The 21,822-nt window shown below is 39.8% G+C and overlaps 1 protein-coding gene across 2 annotated transcripts in view; it reads right to left on the reverse strand.

Moving 5' to 3' along the window:
- LOC123393436 (adhesion G protein-coupled receptor E3-like) overlaps positions 1-21,822 on the reverse strand; it is a 63,312-nt gene extending 41,490 nt beyond the window's left edge. The window contains exons 1-3 of one of the 2 annotated variants that reach the window (XM_045085363.1): positions 21,616-21,821; positions 17,113-17,151; positions 10,190-10,327 (exon numbers count right to left, since the gene is read on the reverse strand). In XM_045085363.1, the coding sequence (XP_044941298.1) occupies positions 10,190-10,327; positions 17,113-17,151; positions 21,616-21,646 (208 nt within the window). In that variant the 5' untranslated portion in view covers positions 21,647-21,821. Of the gene's footprint in view, positions 1-10,189; positions 10,328-17,112; positions 17,152-21,615 lie in introns of both variants that reach the window. The other variant, XM_045085366.1, reaches the window with a different exon arrangement.

The following is a 21,822-nucleotide window of genomic DNA, read 5'->3' on the forward strand; positions in this document are numbered from 1 at the left end:
TAAGAGCTTTCAAGGACACACTGGCTAGATGGACTTCAGAGATATATAAAGAGTTTTCCATCTTAAAACAAAGAATACAAATTCTTCTCAAGTACATATGGAGCTTTCTTCAGAATAGATCACATACTGGGTCACAAATTAGGTCTCAACCATTACCAAAAGATTGGGATTATTACCTGCATATTTTCAGGTCACAGTTTTGAAACTTGAACTCAACAGCAATGGGAAATTTCTAAGAAACTCAAATACTTGGAAGTTAAATAGCATCCTGAAGAATGAATGGGTCAACCAGAAAATTAAAGAATTTTAAAAATTCTTGGAAACAAATGAAAATGAAAAGACAACTTTTCAAAACCTTTGGGATATAACAAATGCAGTCATAAGAAGGAAGTACATAGCAGTAAAAGTCTTTCTTGAAAAGTTCTCAAAATTTTGGAGAAAAGTTTCAAATATACACGTTAACCTTACACCTAAAGGAGCTGGAGAAAGAACAGCAAATAAAGCCTAAACCAAGTAGGAGAGGAGAAATAATAAAGATAAGAACAGAAATCAATGAAGCAGAAACCAAAACAATAGATCAATGAAACCAGCAGCTTGTTCTTTGAAAGAATTAATAAATAAGATGAATAAACCCCTTGCCAGACTTATCCAAAAGACAAGAGAAAGGACCCAAATTAGTAAAATCATGAATGAAAGAGGAGAGATCATGACCAGTACCAGGAAATACAAACAATTTTAAGAATGTATTATGAGCAATTCTGAGCAATTCTGTCCCAATTAGGCAATCAGAAAGAAATGGATGCATTCCTGGAAACTTATAAAACGGAAACAGGGGTACCTGGGTGGCTCAGTGGGATAAAGCCTCTGTCTTTGAGTCAGGTCATAATCCTAGGGTCCTGGGATCTCTGCTCAGCAGGGAGCCTGCTTCCCTTCCTTTCTCTCTTTCTGCCTTCCTCTCTGCCTACTTGTGATCTATGTCTGTCAAATCAATCAATCAATCAATCAATCAATCATTAAAAAAAAAAACTGAAGCAGGAAGAAATAGAAAATCTGAACAGAACCATAACCATCAAAGAAACTGAAGCAGTAATTAAAGATCATCCAACAAACAAGAATCCAGGGCCAGATGGCTTCTCAAGAGAATTCTACCAAACATTTTTTAATTTTTAATTTTTTTACTGTGTTATGTTAGTCACCATAAAATACAACAATTCAGCAACGTGGCAGGATACAAAGTCAATGTACAGAAATCAGTGGCTTTCTTATACACTAACAATGAAAATACAGAAAGAGAAATTAGAGAATTGATTCCATTTACTCTAGCACCAAGAACCATAAGATACCTGGGAATAAACCTAACCAAAGAGGTAAAGGATCTGTACTCAAGGAACTACAGAACACTCATAAAAGAAATTGAAGAAGACACAAAAAGATTGAAGACCATTCCATGCTCTTGGATCAGAAGAATAAACATTGTTAAGATGTCTATACTGCCTAGAGCAATCTATACTTTTAATGCCATTCTGATCAAAATTCCACCGGTATTTTTCAAAGAGCTGGAGCAAATCATCCAAAAATTTGTATGGAATCAGAAGACACCCCAAATCTCTAAGGAAATGTTGAAAAACAAAAATAAAACTGGGGGCATCATGTTACCTGATTTCAAGCTTTACTACAAAGCTGTGATCACCAAGACAGCATGGTACTGGCATAAAAACAGACACATAGACCAATAGAACAGAGTAGAGAGCCCAGATATGGACCCTCAACTCTATGGGCAAATAATCTTCGACAAAACAGGAAAAAATATACAGTGGAAAAAAGACAGCCTCTTCAATAAATGGTGCTGGGAAAACTGGGCAGCTATATGTAGAAGAATGAAACTCGACCATTCTCTTAAACCATACACAAAGATAAACTCAAAATGGATTAAAGACCTCAACATGAGACAGGAATCCATCAGAATCCTAGAGGAGAATATAGGCAGTAACCTCTTCGATATCAGCCACAGCAACTTCTTTCAAGATAAGTCTCCAAAGGCAAAGGAAACAAAATGAAAATGAACTTTTGGGACTTCATCAAAATCAAAAGCTTCTGCACAGCAAAGGAAACAGTCATGAAAACAAAGAGGCAACCTACAGAATGGGAGGAGATATTTGCAAATGACAGTACAGACAAAAGGTTGATATCCAGGATCTATAAAGAACTCCTCAAACTCAACACACACAAAACAGACAATCATATCAAAAAATGGGCAGAAGATATGAACAGACACTTCTCCAATGAAGACATACAAATGGCTATCAGACACATGAAAAAATGTTCATCATCACTAGCCCTCAGGGAGATTCAAATTAAAACCACATTGAGATACCACCTTACACCAGTTAGAAAGGCCAAAATTAGCAAGACAGGAAACAACATGTGTTGGAGGGGATGTGGAGAAAGGGGAACCCTCTTAAACTGTTGGTGGGAATGCAAGTTGGTGCAGCATCTTTGGAGAACAGTGTGGAGATTCCTCAAGAAATTAAAAATAGAGCTTCCCTATGACCCTGCCATTGCACTCCTGGGTATTTACCCCAAAGATACAGATGTAGTGAAAAGAAGGGCCATCTGTACCCCAATGTTTATAGCAGCAATGGCCACGGTTGCCAAACCGTGGAAAGAACCAAGATGCCCTTCAAAGGACGAATGGATAAGGAAGATGTGGTCCATATACACTATGGAATATTATGCCTCCATCAGAAAGGATGAATACCCAACTTTTGTAGCAACATGGATGGGACTGGAAGAGATTATGCTGAGTGAAATCAGTCAAGCAGAGAGAGTCAATTATCATATGGTTTCACTTATTTATGGAGCATAACAAATAGCACGGAGGACAAGGGGAGTTAGAGAGGAGAAGGGAGTTGAGAGAAATTGGAAAGGGAGGTGAACCATGGGAGACTATGGACTCTGAAAAACAATCTGAGGGTTTTGAAGGGGTGGGGGGTGGGAGGTTGGGGTAACAAGGTGTTGGGTATTGGAGAGGGCATGGATTGCATGGAGCACTAGGTTTGGTGCAAAAACAATGAATACTGCTACACTGAAAATAAATTTAAAAAATTAAAAAAATAAATCATTGGTTTTTGATGTAGTCTACCAAAGATTTAAAGAAGAACTAATACCTACTCTTTGGAAGCTGTTTCAAAAAATAGAAATGGAAGGAAAACTTCCAAACTCTTTCTATGAAGTCAGCATTACTCTGAGCCCCAAACTAGACAAAGACAAAGGAGAATTACAGACCAATATCCCTGATAAACATGAATGCCAAAAATACTCACCAAGATATTAGCCAATAGGATTCCATAGTATATTTAAAGGATGAATCACCAAGGCTAAGTGGGATTTATTACTGGAATGCAAACATGGTTCAGCATTTGCAAATCAATCAACATGATACATGATACATCTCATTAATAAAAGAAAGGACAAAATTCATATGATTCTCTCAATTGATGCAGAAAAAGCATTTGACAGAATACAGCATCCTTTCTCAATTGAAACTCTCCACAGTGTAGGGATGGAGGAAACATAACTCAATGTCATAAAAGCCATCTTTGAAAAGCCCACAGTGAATATCATTCTCAGTGAGGAAACACTGAGAGCCTTTCCCTTAAGGCTGGGTAACATGACAAGGATTTTCACTCGCACCACTGTTGTTCAACATAGTACCAGAAGTCCCAGCCTCAGCAATCAGACAACAAAAAGAAATAAAAAGCATTCAAATGGGCAAAGAAGAACTCAAAGTCTCACTCTTCACAGATGATATGATACTCTATATGGAAAACCCGAAAGACCCCATCCCCAAATTGCTAGAACTCACAGAGTGATTCAGGAATGTGGCAGGATACAAAATAAATGCACAGAAATTAGTAGCACTTCTATACACTAACAATGAGACAGACGAAAAAGAAATTAAAGACTCAATCCCATTGGGATGCATGGGTGGCTCAGTTGGTTAAGTTTCTGCCTTCATGTCAGGTCATGATTCCAGAGACCTGGGACCGAGTCCCGGATCAGGCTCCCTGCTCAGTGGGGAGTTTTCTTCTCCCTCTGCCTCTTGTTCCCCTGCTTATGCTCTCTCTCTGACAAATGAGTAAATAAAATCTTTAAAAGAGAATCAATCCCATTTACAATTGCACCGAATACCATAAGATATCTAGGAATAATCCTAACCAAAGAGGTAAAGGTTCTGTACTCTAAAAACCATGGAACACTTATTAAAGAAATTGAAAAAAACACAAAGCAATGGGAAGACATTGCATGCTGATAGAATGGAAGAATAAATATTGTTAAAATGTCTATGGTACCCAAAATATTATAAATATTCAATGCAATTCCTATCAAAATACCATTGACATTTTTCACAGAGCTGGAACAAAGAATTCTAAAATTTGTGTGGAACCAGAAAGGGCTCTGAATAGCCAGAGGAATGTTGAAAAAGAAAACCAAAGCAGGTGGCATCACCATACCTGACTTCAAATTATGTTACAAAGATGTAATCATCAATACAGTATGGTACTGACACAAAAACAGACACAGATTGATGGCACAGAATAAAGACCCCAGAAATGGACCCTCAACTCTATGGTCAACAAATCTTTAGCAAAGCAGGAAAGAATATCCAATGGAAAAAGGACAGTCTCTTCAACAAATGGTGTTGGGAAAAATGGACAGCCACATTCAGAATGAAACTGATCCATTCTCTTACACCATATATCAAAGATAAACTCAAAATGGATGAAAAACCTAAATGTGAGATAAGAATCCATCAAAATCCATCTCCCTCTGCCTGCCTTTCTACCTAATTGTGATTTCTCAAATAAATAAATGATTCTTTAAAAAAAAGAGGGGGTGCCTGGGTGGCTCAGTGGGTTAAGCCTCTGCCTTCTGCTCAGGTCATGATCCCAGGGTCCTGGGATCGAGGCCCATATTGGCCTCTCTGCTCAGCAGGGAGCCTGTTTCCCCATCTCTCTCTGCCTGCCTCTCTACCTATTTGTGAACTCTCTGTCAATAAATAAATAATTTTTTAAAAAAGAAGAATCCATCAAAATCCTGGAGGAGAACATAGGTATCAATGTTTTTGACCTCAACCACAACAACTTCTTGCTAGAGATGTCTCCAAAGGCAAGGGGACCAAAGGAAAAATGAACTTTCAGGACTTCATCAAGATAAAAGGTCCTGCATGGCAAAGAAACAGTCAACAAAACTAAAAGGCAACCTATGAAATGGGAAAAGATATTTGCAAATGACATCAGATCAGATAAAGGATTTGTATCTAAGATCTGTAAGGAACTTAAGAAACTCAACATCCAAAAAAACAAATAGTCCAGTCAAGAAATGGGCAGAAGACATAAACAGCCATTTCTCTGAAGGAGACATACAAATGGTCAACAGACAGATGAAAACATGCTCCATACCCCTTGCCATCAGGGAAATACAAATAAAACCACAATGAGGTACCACCTCATACCAGTCAAAATTACAAGTTAAGAAAACAACAAATGTTGGCAATGATGTGGAGAAAAGGGAAACCTCTTACACTGTTAGTGGGAATGCAGGCTGGTACAGCCACTCTGGGAAACAATATGAAGGTTCCTCAAGAAGTTAAAAATAGAGCTACTCTATGACCCATCAATTGCACTTCTGGGTATTTACCCCAAAGTCACAAATGTAGTGGTCTGAAGGGGCACCTGCACCCTATTGTTCATAGTAGCAATGTCCACAATAGCCAACTGTGGAAAGAGCCCAGATGTGCATTGATAGATGAATGGATAAAGAAGATGTAGTGAGATATAGATATATCTATACCTATCTATATCTATCTATCTATCTATCTATCTATCTATCTATCTACTAGAATGTTACAGCTTGAAGGAAAAGCAAGACAGAAAGCAATGACAGTAAATTATATTTGACCCAGTTTATAACCAACATTATCTTTGCCCACCCACAGCTTCCTGAGATTACCTCAGGTGCCTTGTCTCCTGATAGCACAGATTGACTTGACCTCTCCCAGATGAGGTTCCCCTGGTGTGGGCATCATAGCAGCTCCAGCACCAGGTCTGATCTCATCATACACATGGAGGCTCTGGGATCTCCCACCTGGACTCAGATGAACTGATCTGCTGTGGGATATAGAATCTGGTTTCCCCAGACAGTCAGATCAATCCAGAAGTCAGGAAAAGTCTGGTGAGGCAAAGCTTGACCAAGGAGAGAGACAAGATGAGAAGGAGCTGGCCTCTCTCTCTTTCTCCCTTTATCCTCCTGCCAAGAGTCTGACCTGTCCCAAGAAACAGTTATAAGTGGCCTTTCTGGAAAGTCTTGCATGGCCACACCGCCATCCGCATTGTCTTACAAGGCAGTACCCAGCAAAGGGATGCACCATCTTTAATTTGTTTTTCTTTCTTCCCTGTTTCATGTCCCTTTCCTTCCTCACCCTTGCTGGCCTAAGATTGCACACACAACCCTTTAAAACTTGGATACATGTTGTGCCTCAGGTTGTTTTCTAGGAAAATCTGGACTTAAGTACACAGTTAATACAGGAAACAGGAGAGAAGTTAAAATCCTCAGAAAGGATCTCCAAAAAGTCTCAAGAATTCATTTGTTTGATAATAAAAGAATAGGCTTTCTTCAAGTTATTCTACAATTTAAACTTATACGGAACTATATGTCGATTATACCTGTCTATGACTGGAGGTAAATTATTTTTTTAGTATTAAAACAACAACAAAAATGTAGCCTTTCTCTTCCTAGTTCTCATTTTACATTTTAATTAAGGCAAATGATTTGGCTTTTAATTATTATCAAACACTTCATATTTTAATATTATAACACTATTAATTATTATATAGAAAATACATGAAGATATTATTACTATATTATATTATTATGTATATTACATATATTTTTCATTATTATTATGTCATGGGTAGCAATATATTATAGGAATTGTCTGTTATCATGGAATATTTCAATCTTTTGTCTGAGACACAAAAAGAGGTTATAACACTGAATTTGAGTAATACTTATGTAAGTTATGACTTTGTGTATTGATTTGAAAAGATGAGTAGGAATCATACCAAATAAATAATATTGTGTAGCTACAGAGAGTTTTAATCTTAGATATTTTCATATTTTGCTTTTTAAATTTTGCTTATGTATATTGTGTGTTGATACATGTGCTATATCTAACAACTGTCTTTGCTTTTGACAAAGCTCTTCATCTCAACAAATATCTTGTAACAACTAAAAGAAAGAAGAAGCTGTTATGGAAATGGCACAACGAAAGAACAATCACCAAAAAAGTTCCTGAGAAATTAAAGCTGTGGTTTCTGAAATTTTAATGACAATGTTCAGTAACAGAATGAATATGCAAAAGGCCAATTAGTCAGGAAAAGAAAGTTGAGGAACTCTTCTAGGATTTAGAGGGAAGAGTAAAGAGGAAGGAGTTATCCAAGAAGGCCAGTACCCACCCAAAAGGAATTTTGTCAAGATGACAAGAAGAAATGCAATCCAATCAACTATTTCCCTACAGTGAAAAGGAACAACTTTTAGATCAACAGAAGCTAGAACATGCTGAGCCTGGTGGTGAGTATTAAGGAGGGCATGGATTGCATGGAGCACTGGGTGTGGTGCATAAACAATGAATCTTGGAACACTGAAAAAAAAAAAAAAAAGAATACTGAAAAAGATAACTCCAAGAAGAGATTTTGTAAGGGAGAAGAGAATAAATCTCTATATCAATATTAGATATATGTATCTATGTAAGAAAAATATATAAAAATATACTAAAAACAAAATGAAATGTCCTACCTCCAAGGAAAAAGAGGAAATTTTACAAGCTACCAGAAAGAGGGAAAAAACTGTTATTATAAAGAAAACAAGATTCAAATTGAGAATGTTAGCTATTAAAAATAAGGAAGAAATATCTATGAATTCCCGAGAGAAAATGATTGTAAATCAAGAGTTTTACTTCCATCTCATTCTGGATTCCAAAATGTAAAGAGCTGGATTTTTTAAAAATGTCAGAAAGGATGAATACCCAACTTTTGTAGCAACATGGACAGGACTGGAAGAGATTATGCTGAGTGAAATCAGTCAAGCAGAGAGTCAATTATCATATGGTTTCACTTATTTGCGGAGCATAACAAATAGCATGGAGGACAAGGGGAGTTAGAGAGGAGAAGGGAGTTGGGGTAAATTGGAAGGGGAGGTGAATCATGAGAGACTATGGACTCTGAAAAACAATCTGAGGGGATTGAAGTGGCGGGGGTGTGGGAGGTTGGGGTACCAGGTGGTGGGTATTATAGAGGGCACGGATTGCATGGAGCACTGGGTGTGGTGAAAAAATAATGAATACTGTTTTTCTGAAAATAAATAAATTGAAAAAATTGAAAAAATTAAAAAACAATATAAAAAATGAAAAAAAATGTCACAACAACTGAGAGTCAGGTCCAAGAAGTCCATTGTCCAAAACAGGAGCCACAAGGTACCTGAATCTATGGCTAGTCTGAACTGAAATGTACTGTAAGCATAAAATGCATTCCAGAAATCAAAGACAATATGAAAAAAATATGTAAGTGGTCTCATTAGTGCTTTTCATATTTATTACAGCTTGAAATGATACTTTTGATATGCTGAGTTAAAGTATATTACTAGAAGATATAGTCCATATATACAATGGAATATGCCTCCATCAGAAAGGATGAATCCTCAACTTTTCTGTCAACATGGATGGGACTGGAGGAGATTATGCTGAGTGAAATAAGTCAAGTAGAGAAAGTCAATTATCATATGGTTTCACTTACTTCTGGAGTAAAGGGACTAGCTTGAGGGACATTAGGGGAAGGAAAGGAAAAGTAAATTGGGGAAAATCAGAGGCGGAGATGAACCATGAGAGACTGTGGACTCTGAGAAACAAACTGAGGGTTTTGGAAGGGAGGGGAGTAGGGGAATGGGTGAACCTGGTTGTGGGTATTAAGGAGGACCAGCATTGCATGGAGCACTGGGTGTGGTGCATAAACAATGAATCTTGGAACACTGAAGAAATAAAATAAAATTTGAAAAATGTATATTATTAAAAATAATTTCCTCTTTTTACATTTTAAATGTAGCTACCATAAAATTTAAAATTACTTATGTGACTCCCATAAGTGGTTTCTGTTAGATTTCTATTAGAAACTATTCCATTAGAAAACATATTGAGATACACTCAGCAAAACAAATTATTTTCCTTTTCAAATAAATATGACTATATCCTACTATAAGTACTGGGGAATAGGGGGGATAGCAAGTATTCTCATTACTTAGGCCAAGGTTGCAAACTGTGGCCCTGGGCTGGCCCACTGCCTGTTTTTGTAAATAAAATTTTATTGGTACACAGCCACATCCATTCATTTATGTCTGTGACTACAGACATACAAAGACAGGGCTGAATAGTTGCAGCAGAGACCATATGGCCTGCAAAGCCTGAAATATTTACTAGACAGCCCTGTACAGAAAAAGTTTGCTAACTTCCATCTTAAAAGAGAGGGTGCCTGGGTGGCTCAGTGGGTTAAAGCCTCTGCTTTCGCTCAGATCATGATCCCAGGGTCCTGCTTCCCTTCCTCTCTCTCTCTCTGCCTGCCTCTCTGCCTACTTGTGATCTCTGTCAAATAAATAAATAAAATCTTAAAAAAAGAGAAAGAGAGACATCCATGTCATGGGGAGTTGGAGTGTGGTTTAAATAAGAAAAATGCCCAGCATGACATTGGATGCATAGGAGGACTTATTTTTTAAACCGGGCATTTCATTAACTTTGGGATTGACTCCTTTAAACAAACACATATTCCTCTGACCTAAGTTCTCTGATCTGCAGAAGGTAGGATGATTATTCCTATTTTACAGGCTATACACTTGAGATGGAGGATTCAAGCAATTGCCCCAAAAGTCGCACAGCTGCTTAGTTAGAGTTGAGATGGAACACAAGTCAATTTCACCTGGACCTCAAATTCTTACTCTCACATGAATGATGCTACAGAGTAAAGGGACATGACCTTCAGGCAGGACACTGAAGCCTTTCCCCTCAGAATCCTATGGCCAGCTTTCCTTCCAAGATTTGCATACTCTTGCAGTAATACCACTCTTTCTACAAGCCCAGAATCACCTCTGCAAACGACGTTCCGGTCTTTGAAATTTCTTTCTCCTGTGTTCGAAGCGTATCCATCTATGCAATAACAGAAGTATTTTTGTTCCTTGGAGACACAGTAAGATTTAGCAGGGCAGGGATGGCTTACACATGGATCTGTAGAGAGAAAGAGAGAGAGCAGAAGGCAGCACTGTGCATTCTCTATTTGATTCAATATTTAATCAATCTAATCCCCACTTGAAGTCCTGTCTCTTAAAATGTCAACAAATGACTTGACTCACTCGTGAGTTAAAAATAATTCTTTCCTCTAGGACTCTTCCCAGATGCACTTTAAAAGTTTCTTGGGTTTTTAAAAAATTTCATCTTATTTTTTCAGTGTTCCAAGATTCATTGTTTATGCACCACAACCAGTGCTTCACGCAATACGTGCCCTCCTTAATGCCCACCACCAGGATTTAGGTAATAAGCTAGTTAAATCAGTGTAATTCTGTTGTTGATATATTAGACGAACAACTTAAAACCATCTCTGTCCTGTCAGTTGTCTTTTGATTTTGTTAACTGTTTCCTTTGCTGTGCAAAAGCTTTTGATCTTGATGAAATCCCAATAGTTCATTTTTGCCCTTGCTTCCCTTCCCTTTGGCGATGTTCCTAGGAAGATGTTGCTGCGGCTGAGGTCGAAGAGGTTGCTGCCTGTGTTCTCCTCAAGGATTTTGATGGATTCCTTTCGCATTCAGAATGGGAGAAGATATTTGCAAACGACATATCAGATAAAGGACTAGTGTCCAAAATCTATAAAGAACTTAGCAAACTCAACACCCAAAGAACAAGTAATCCAATCAAGAAATGGGCAGAGGACATGAACAGACATTTCTGCAAAGAAGACATCCAGATGGCCAACAGACACATGAAAAAGTGCTCCATATCACTTGGCATCAGGGAAATACAAATCAAAACCACAATGAGATATCACCTCACACCAGTCAGAATAGCTAAAATCAATAAGTCAGGAAATGACAGATGCTGGCGAGGATGCAGAGAAAGGGGAACCCTCCTACACTGTTGGTGGGAATGCAAGCTGGTGCAGCCACTCTGGAAAACAGCATGGAGGTTCCTCAAAATGTTGAAAATAGAACTGCCCTATGACCCAGCAATTGCACTACTGGGTATTTACCCTAAAGATACAAACGTAGTGATCCGAAGGGGCACGTGCACCCGAATGTTTATAGCAGCAATGTCCACAATAGCCAAACTATGGAAAGAACCTAGATGTCCATCAACAGATGAATGGATAAGGAAGATGTGGTATATATACACAATGGAATACTATGCAGCCATCAAAAGAAATGAAATCTTGCCATTTGCGACAACATGGATGGAACTAGAGTGTATCATGCTTAGCGAAATAAGTCAAGCATAGAAAGACAACTATCATATGATCTCCCTGATATGAGGAAGTGGTGATGCAACATGGGGGCTTAAGTGGGTAGGAGAAGAATCAATGAAACAAGATGGGATTGGGAGGGAGACAAACCATAAGTAACTCTTAATCTCACAAAACAAACTGAGGGTTGCTGGGGGGAGGGGGGTTGGGAGAAGGGGGGTGGGGTTATGGACATTGGGGAGGGTATGTGCTTTGGTGAGTGCTGTGAAGTGTGTAAACCTGGTGATTCACAGACCTGTACCCCTGGGGATAAAAATATATGTTTATAAAAAATAAAAAATTAAAAAAAAAAACATCTCTGTCATGCGCTACTTCCAATATCATACACAAAGAAAGACAGAACAGCATATGTGCCATTTCCCTGCCCCACACGCATAACCAGACCTAATGATGGGGAAATCTCAGACAAATGCAACTGGTGCACATGCTGTAATCTAACTACCTTGCCTCAACAAAAATGTCAACGTCATGAAAGAAGAAGAAAGGCTGAAAGCAATTGTCCTAGACTAGAGGAGATGAAAGAAACATAGTAACTAAATATAATGCCTATGTGATTGAAGAATAAATCCCAAACTTGAAAAAAAATGTATTACTGGAACAACTGAAAAAATTTTGACAATAGGCTTAAATTATAGAATTGTATCAATGACAAATTTCCTAAATTGACCCTGTGTTATGTAAGAGTATGTCCATATTCTTAGTAGATAGATGCTAAGGGATTTAGGGGCAAGATATCCGCAATTTATTTTCCAATGGATTAGTGAAAAATAAATACACACAGATATGTACATGAACCATTACATAATCTCAATGTGACACAAAACTAGGTTGAAGATATATCTATATTGTATATAGGTATGTTAACCTGAAAAGTAAAAGAGCCAGTTTTTTCTTGGGAAAAATGGGTTTATTTGGGATGGAAGAGAATTGCGAAGTGGGAAACACAAGGCAGCCCACAGGGCAAAGGCAAATCCCCTGCCCACCAAACAAAGGAGACTTCTGTTTGAGAGAGGAAAGAGGAAGTTGGGCAGGGCTATTCTACGCAAAAAGTCCACTGGACTAAACAGGGAGTTTGAAGTACAGTGGCTTCTCATTGGCTGAGCTGTGACTGTCTCCCATTGGTTGAGCTGTGGCTGTCTTTCATTGGCTGGGCTGTGACTACCTCTCATTGGTTAGTCTGCTGGGGGGAGGTGAAGGAGGAGAGCAGGTTAGAGGAGACTTTCTTCCTCCTACTGGCTGAGTGGACTCGTATTGGCTCACAAGGTCGGTCTCTTCTTGTTGGGTTTGTAATTGACCGCAAGTGGCAGGGCAGAACTCCTGTTGAACCTCCAGACTCCATGTTAGTGAGGTTTCCTTTTAATTAATTTTCACTGATTATATATATATATACATATTTATATATAATCAGTGAAAAAAAAATATATATATAAAATTATTTTTGCTAATAGATACTTAGTGTTTAGAGAGGTAGCTAGGAAACCAGAAGGAAATGTAGCTGTATGTTAGCAGTTGATGAATCCAGGTGAAAAGTATAGGGTGATCATTTTTACTATCATTACAATAGTTCTATAGATTTAAATGTCCAAAATAAAAAGGCAACTAAAGAAAACTGTTGTGCCATGTTTAATTAGGAGACATTATTCTGTCCAAATTCCACATTCTCCTGTTTTGGCCCCTACCAATAAGTGTTTGCAGCTCAAACTAAGGTGATGACATTAATACATTGAAATTGTTTGTCCCTTCCCATTAACCTTTGCACTATGGGGGAATGAAGTGCCCTTATGGCTGTACCATTGACATAGCTGGGACCTCAGTTGATTTCTGAAATATCTCCAAGCCTCCTTGTCCTCATCTTTAAAGTGAGAATGGAACAATGTAGCGAAAGATTAGGCTAAGTACCTGCCCCATAACTAATGGGACAGTTGCATCGATTTTGTTAATTGGTCTGTGATTATTTGAGAGCATGCCCATGGTCTTAGAATATGCATACTGAAGTATTAAGGAGTGCAGGATTATGGTGTATGTAGCTTCTTCTCAAGTAGTTTAGAAAAAAAATTATGTGTTTGTCTATACATCTATCTATACATATATACAGTGCATATATGAAATTATTATACCATATATCATACACGGAGTATACAAATGTATGTAGGTCCTCTGTTTATGTATTCTTTCAAAACATGTCTCCAGGGCACCTGGGTGGCTCGGTGGGTTAAGCCATTGCCTTCGGCTCAGGTTATGATCTCAGAGTCCTGGGATCGAGTCCCACATCGGGCTCTCTGCTCGGCAGAGCCTGCTTCCTCCTCTCTCTCTCTCTCTGCCTGCCTCTCTGCCTACTTGTGATCTTTCTCTGTCAAATAAATAAATTCTTTAAAAACAAAACAAAACAAAAAAACCCCTTGTCTCCAAATACCAGGAAAAGGAACTTTTGAGACTTCATCATGATAAAAACTTCTATAGAGCAAAGGAACAGTCAACAAAACTAAGAGGCAACCCACAGAATGGGAGAAGATATTTGCAAATGACATTACAGATAAAGTGCTGGTATCCAAGATCTATAAAGAACTCAAACTCAACACCCTTAAAAAAAAAAAACAGAGAATCCAGTCAAAAACTGGGTAGAAGACATGAACAGACATTTCTCCAAAGAAGACATACAAATGGCTAATGGACACATGAAAAAATGTTCAACATCACTAGAAATCATGGAAAAAGAAATCAAAACCACAATGAGATACCACCACACACCAGTCAAAATGGCAAAAATTAACAAAACAAACCTTGCCATTTGTGACAACATGGATGGAACTAGAGGGTATTATGCTTAGCGAAATAAGTCTATCAGAGAAAGACAATAATCATATGATCTCCCTGATATGAGGAAGTTGAGAGGCAATGTGGGGTTCTTAGGGTGTAGGAAAGGAATAAATGAAACAAGATGGGATCGGGAGGGATACAAACCATAAGAGATTCTTTATGTCACAAAACAAACTGAGGGTGGCGGGGGGCAGGTAGGGAGAGGGTGGTGGGGTTATGGACATTGGGGAGGATGCATGATATGGTGAGTGCTGTGAAATGTGTAAACCTGGCGATTCACAAACCTGTACCCCTGGGGCTAATAATATATTATATGTTCATAAAAAATAAAATATTAAAAAACTTTAACAAAACAGGAAACAACAATTGCTGGAGAAGTTGTGGAAAAAGGGAAAACATCTTACACTGTTAGTGGGAATGCAAGTTGGTGCAGCCACTCTGGAAAACAGCAGGGATGTTCCTCAAGAAGTTAAAAATAGAGCTATCCTGTAACCCAGCTATTGCACTACTAGGTATTTACTCCAAAGATACAGATGTAGTGAAAAGAAGGAAGCCCAATGTTTACAGAAGCAATGTCCACAACAGCCAAACTGTGGAAGGAGCTGAGGTGTCCTTCAACAGATGAATGGGTAAAGAAGATGTGGTTCATATATACAAAGAAATATTACTCAGCCATCAGAAAGGATGAATACCTATCATTTGCATCAACATGGATGAAACTGGAGGGGATTATGCTAAATGAAATAAGCCAAGCAGAGAAAGACAATTATCATATGGTTTCACTCATATGTGGAATATGAACGATAACTCAGAAGACCATAGGGGAAGGAGGGAAAACTGGGAGGAAATCAGAGAGGGAGACAAACCATGAGAGACTCTGGACTCAGAAACAAACTGAGGGTTACAGAAGGGGAGGGATGGGGTAACCAGGTGATGGGTATATGGAGGGCATGTGTTGTGATGCGCACTGGGTGTTACATGCAACTAATGAATCATTAAATGCTACATCAAAAACTAATGATATGCTGGCAAACTGAACATAAAAAATTTTTTTAATAGCCTTTGAAGCATGAAAACTACAAGTCTCTAGACTTCCAAGTATGCTTCTATGACTGAAATGATAACAGAAAAATAGCTTAAGCTTTAAAATTATATTGTAGGAAATTACAGATACACAAGGATCAGTTTCCTCTGAGCTTTGATAGTTACAATTTAAATAGAGTACTGACATGCTGTAATTACAATATTAAAGTGCTAAGATTATCAAATGATCAAAAGGGGTATTCTGGACTCCTAAGAGATTGTGTAAATGTTATTAAAATGTTTACTGTATTTCAATTACATCATAGGAAGATCATTATTATGTGTATGTTTCTGTTCATATCTAACTGGCAATCTTTTGACACGGATAAAATCATGCTTAGCGAAATAAGTCAAGTGGAGAAAGACAACTATCATATGATCTCCCTGATATGAGGAAGTGGTGATGCAACATAGGGGCTTAAGTGGGTACGAGAAGAATAAATGAAAGAAGATGGGATTGGGAGGGAGACAAACCATAAGTGACTCTTAATCTCACAAAACAAACTGAGGGTTGTTGGGGGGAGGGGGTTTGGGAGAAGGGGGTGGTATTATGGACATTGGGGAGGGTATGTGTTTTGGTGAGTGCTGTGAAGTGTGTAAACCTGGCGATTCACAGACCTGTACCCCTGGGGATAAAAATATATGTTTATAAAAAATAAAAAATTATATTAAAAAAATTATGGCTGTTGTATCTATTTAATAATATTGATTTTTTTTAAAGATTTTATTTATTTATTTGACAGAGAGAAATCACAAGTAGATGGAGAGGCAGGCAGAGAGAGAGAGAGGGAAGCAGGCTCCCCGCTGAGCAGAGAGCCCGATGCGGGACTCGATCCCAGGACTCTGAGATCATGACCTCAGCCGAAGGCAGCGGCTTAACCCACTGAGCCACCCAGGCGCCACTATAATATTGATTTTTTTTAAAAGATTTTATTTATTTGACTGAGAGAGATCACAAGTAGGCAGAGAGGCAGGCAGAGAGAGAGAGGGAAGCAGGCTCCCTGCCGAGCAGAGAGCCCGATGCGGGACTCGATCCCAGGACCCTGAAATCATGACCCGAGCCGAAGGCAGCAGCTCAACCCACTGAGCCACCCAGGCGCCCCAATAATATTGATTTTTAAAAATTAAAAAAAAAAAAAAAGAAAATGTCAGGCAAAATGGAAAACTGTCTTCTCATTCCATCCTTGTATGAATCTGGGCATAGTCTTTCATATGAACACAGTATAGAAATTGTGGAATAATATCAATGGAACTGCACAAAAGTGTCAGTATTGGCCACTCTGGACCTACAAAATCGCAATCAATGTAGCCCATCCTAATTAACCAAGAGTCGCAGAGCTTTTAGAAATGACGGTTGATTTTGCATTTGTTGTTGAGGCCATGGGGAAAGACCACATCCTGAAGGACTGTGCCCTGATGCACTGGGCATTCCCATCCAAATATACCGATTTAAGGAGGGCACGTATTGCATGGAGCACTGGGTATTAAGCAATGAATCTTGGAACACTGCATCAAAAACTAATGATGTACTGTATGGTGACTAAGATAACAATAAAAAGTAATAAAAAGAGCTTGTTTTTGGTTTCAAGTGCCAACATACCATTGTATGTCCTCACAACAAGGACCAAGCAGGAAAGGCCTAAGAAAAATAAAAGGAAGGAATTAACATTTCAGGAATCTTCCTTAAATCCTTCTGAATACTCCTGGCCACCCACCTGTTTCTTCCAGGGCTAGTACTTGATTTACAACACAGAACTTATTGTCTTGACTATAACGAAGGGCAGCATGTTAAATAGAGGTAAATTTATCATCATCACCTACCATATACCATATACCCCACTCATACCAGGCAGAATGTTTTATTCATTTAAATAGATTCAGTTCCCTCTTTCCTAACAATATGTGGATACATTTCATTAAGGGTTTTAATCAATTTTACAACGCTGACAAATGCTCGCAAACTTAAGAAAATGGTCTCTTGTTCGGAAGCTGCTCAACAGTTATATCAGGTTTAAGCTGCTGTGGCTGGAGGCCAATTTAAAAAGACCAACACAGGGACTCATGGGTGGCTCAGGTCAAGATCTCAGGGTCTTGGGATCGAGCCCCGCATCGGACTCTCTGCTCGGCAGGGAGCCTGCTTTCCCCTCTCTCTCTCTGCCTGCCTCTCTGCCTACTTGTGATCTCTGTCTGTCAAATAAATGAATAAATAATTTTTAAAAAATAAAAAGACCAACACAAAATAAATGTTTACTACTCATAAATACTGGAGAGAAAAGGTGTGGGGAAATATAGACCAGGATGTGAAGAGTGGTCATTTCTAGGTAGTTTTCAATTTTGCTCCTGGGCATTTTCTAACTTTTCCTAGAGTAAATATGGGTTACTTACATAGCGACTTATATTCTCCTTTCAGGGAATATAAAATGATATTGGAGAATAGAAGCTGTGAGAGTATTCACCTTTTGAGAAAAACATCATATGCATCACCACCATCACCACCAGCCCCATCAATACAGAAATCCTGCCTTTTTGGTGATACTCATGAATTTTAGCCAGGGTGACTGCCTGATTATTTTGAAAGCGAAGTTCTGCTTTTTTTTTTCTTTTCAAGATACTTTTTATTTATTTGACAGAGAGAGAGAGGAGAGAGGTCACAAATAGGCAGAGAGGCAGGCAGAGAGAGGGGAAACAGGCTCCTTGCTGAGCAGAGAGCCCAATGTGGGGCTCAATCCCAGGACCCTGGAATCATGACCTGAGCCAAATTAGAGGCTTTAACCCACTGAGCCACCCAGGTGCCCTGAAGTTCTGCTTTTTAAGCAAAGAGCTTGATTGCCCTAGCAGTGAAAACTCCACCTTATCTTTCTTGTATGAGTCATTCTGGTTGTTCTGATGAAACTGTTAGACTCAGAGAGTGTTCCTATTTCCCAGGTCTGCCAACCCAAGTGCCGAGGAAGTTCATCAAAAAGACATGACCGCCAACTGACCTATGAGCTGGACACTCAGAGGCTCCTGGCCCCCCTCCCCATCCTTGGAAAGTGGGTTCTCCTTACCTTTCCTGCTTTCAGAGGCTGCTCTAAGGACATCTCCTTGGATAGTGATGTGGTGTATGCATGACTGACCCTGTTAAGGCCCCTCTCTCTATATGTAGACTTACAAGATTTGGTGGATGGATGTGGGGGTCCATTTGTCTTGCTGTTGCAAGACAAACCCCCTATGTAAGTTCCCTTTGCTTATTGAAACTGCCACCTCCCAACGTGGACTGGCCAATCTCCTCCTTCAGTCTCTCTACCCTGAAGTAATGGGGCCGGTTTCAGAAGATGCCCAAGAACCTCCCAAAAGGGTTGTGAACCAATATTAACTCCACAGTCAGTATAAGGGGAACAGTCCCTTCCCTACAACCCAGCAGGTGGGGGCCAGCTCAGTGTTCCTGAGAGGCAGCTGGACCCAGGTATCAGTGATAGGTGTGGTTCTCTCATAGCCAAAGTGCTTTACTCCAATGGAACTGAGCAGACTTACCACTCCCTGGCACTTTCCTCCCTGCTCACGTTGCCCTGAAACTCTGGCTTAGATTTCACCAGGGGAAGAGGAAAGAGGAGAAAAAAATAAGAGAGCATAGGGGGGAAGGTGGAACATGTGGACCCCTCAGTGAGGGTGATGCTCTGTGGAGGCTGAAGAATCAACTTGTCCTCTTCTGAATCTTTGACTGTGTGGGTTCCCAAATACAACCTCTCTGTTGAAGCCTGTCTCACACCATCCAATTCAATCATGGTTCTGAAGCTGACCTCATGAAAACAGACAGTAGGATGGTGGTTACCAGGGGCTGGGGGCACAGGGGCGGATCTGGGGGGATGTTTAAGGGCACTAACTTGGAACTAGTAGAGAGGTAAGTCCTGGAGATTGAATGCACAGCATAGTGAGGATAGACAACAGAACCATAGGATAAACCTCAAAGTGGCTGACAGACTAGATCTCATTGGTTCCCATGAGAAACAAGAAATGGTACTTATATGATGCCACGAGATGTTAGCAAAAGCTAAGGTGGAGATCGTACTGCCATATGTAATTGTACTGAATGAACATGGGGTATGCCTCAACCTTACACGATGTTATGTGCCAATTATGTCCTAATAAGGTTTTGTTTTATTTTTTTTAAGATTTTATTTATTTATTTGAGAAAGACAGAGAGAGAGAGAGAGAGAGAGAGAGACAGAGAGAGAGGGAATACAAGCAGGGAGAGTGGGGCTTGATTCCCTGCCTGAGCAGGGAGCCCAATGTGGGGCTTGATTCCCAGGACCCTGGGATCATGACCCAAGCTAAAGGAAGATGCCTAATGACTGAGCCATCCAGGTGCTCTATCCTTAAAGATTATTTATTTATTTATTTACTTGACAGACAGAGATCACAAGTAGGCAGAGAGGTAGGCAGAGAGAGAGAGAGAGAGAGAGAGAGAGAGAGGATGAAGCAGGCTCCCCGCTGAGCAGAGAGCCCGATTCAAGGCTTAATCCCAGGATCCTGGGATCATGACCTGAGCCGAAGGCAGAGGCTTTAACCCACTGAGCCACCCAGGCGCCCCCAGCTTCCCTATCCTAATAAGGTTTTTTAAAATTAAATTTAAAAATCGTGTAGTAGTGGCATTTATGCTGAAAGCTACGGCAGAGTGGGTGAACAGGGAAGCAATATCACCAACAGTGACACCCAGTGTTGAGTAAATGTTAACCTCTGATAGGCACCTTCCAGGTACAACCATCTCATGGATCCCCCCCCCCCCTGACCCTCTCAAGAAGCAGAACCTCTTCAGAGCCCCATTTTACAGCACAGGAATCTGAGGGTCATAGTGACTCAGGAACTTGCCCAAGATAACACAACGGGGAAACAACAAAGCCCGACCCCTCACTAGGCTACACGACCACTCGCTGTTTTCATTAAGCACTTTTCACAACCTTGGTTTGTGAAATCTCCCCCTTTTTATTAACACTATAGTTACTGCACCAAAAGTCCCAGGGACCAGAAAGTGTCCTGTTTTGTGCCACAGAGAGAGGAGAGAACATGTGTGGTAAGATTCCCTCACTGCCCAATTGGAACAGATTCTGTCAACAGGACACAGAGAAGTCAATTCTCTTTAGACTCTACTACGTGACTCAGGATTCCCTGAAGAGCCTCATGGGCTGGCCCCAAACTCTCCCCAAGTTCCATAATCCTCTGTCAACTTCAGATGTTCATATGTACATACTGAAAAGTCCAGAGAAGGGAGATACTGCATCCTGGAACTTAAGAAAAAAAATCAACATCAACGGTCAAAAATTTCATGGAGATTTTGAGTTTGCTGCCAATGAATCTCCCCATGAGGGTCTCCCCCTCCCCAGTTCGGTGCATTGTTGTTGTTGTTGTCGTTTTAATTCATGCCATTAAAAATTAAAAAAAATACTTATGCCTTCCTTTAGGTAGGGTTGCTCAGTCTTGGCACTATGGCATTTTATTTTATTTTTTTAAAATATATTATTTATTTATTTATTTATGAGAGAGAGAGAGAGAGAGAGAGAGAAAGGGGGGAAGGTCAGAGGGAGAAGCAGACTCCCTGCTGAGCAGGGAGCTTGCTGTGGGACTTGATCCTGGAGCTCCAGGATCATGACCTGAGCCTAAGGCAGTCACTTCACCAAGTGAGTCACTTCACCAAGTGAGTCACCCATGCACCCCACTATTGCCATTTTAGCCTGAATAATTCCTCTCACAAAGGCTGGCTCTTGCACTGGAGCGTGTGGGATGGCACCCCTGGCCTCCACCCGCTCAATTCCAGGCACACCCTTGCGCCCAGTCACAACTACCAAAACTGTCTGCAAACATTACTAAGGGTCTCCTCTGGGGACACCAAACTGCCCCTCAGTTGAAAACCACTACTTTCAATGTTGCTTTTACTTCCAAGGACATTAGGCATTATAAGTGAAAACAAATAAAAAGCATTGCGATGTTGGCTATATCTGTGTGAACACACACTTAGAAATCTGGACTTGCCCCTTTCAGGAAATGCCCCTCAGGCCATCCCTCTACCAGCTCAACTGAATACTATAGCTGTGCCAGAACCAAAGAAAATAAGATGTTGAATACTCACCACACAGAAGAAAGTTTGTCTTCTTGGCCATAGCTCCCCCAGCTTCTAACTGATGACTGATAACAGAGAAGGAACAGTAGAGTCTTATATCCTCTTTCTCAAGGAGTCTTGGTGGTTTCAAGAGGACCACAATCTGTTGGTGTAATCTCCATGCATCAAGTCAAAGTCTAATTAAAGGCAGCATCACGAATACAAGCCTCTTAAGCC

This window comes from Mustela putorius, unplaced genomic scaffold, assembly GCF_011764305.1.
Source record: "Mustela putorius furo isolate JIRA1106 unplaced genomic scaffold, ASM1176430v1.1 tig00000095_pilon_pilon_pilon, whole genome shotgun sequence".
Classification (NCBI taxonomy): Eukaryota; Metazoa; Chordata; class Mammalia; order Carnivora; family Mustelidae; genus Mustela; species Mustela putorius.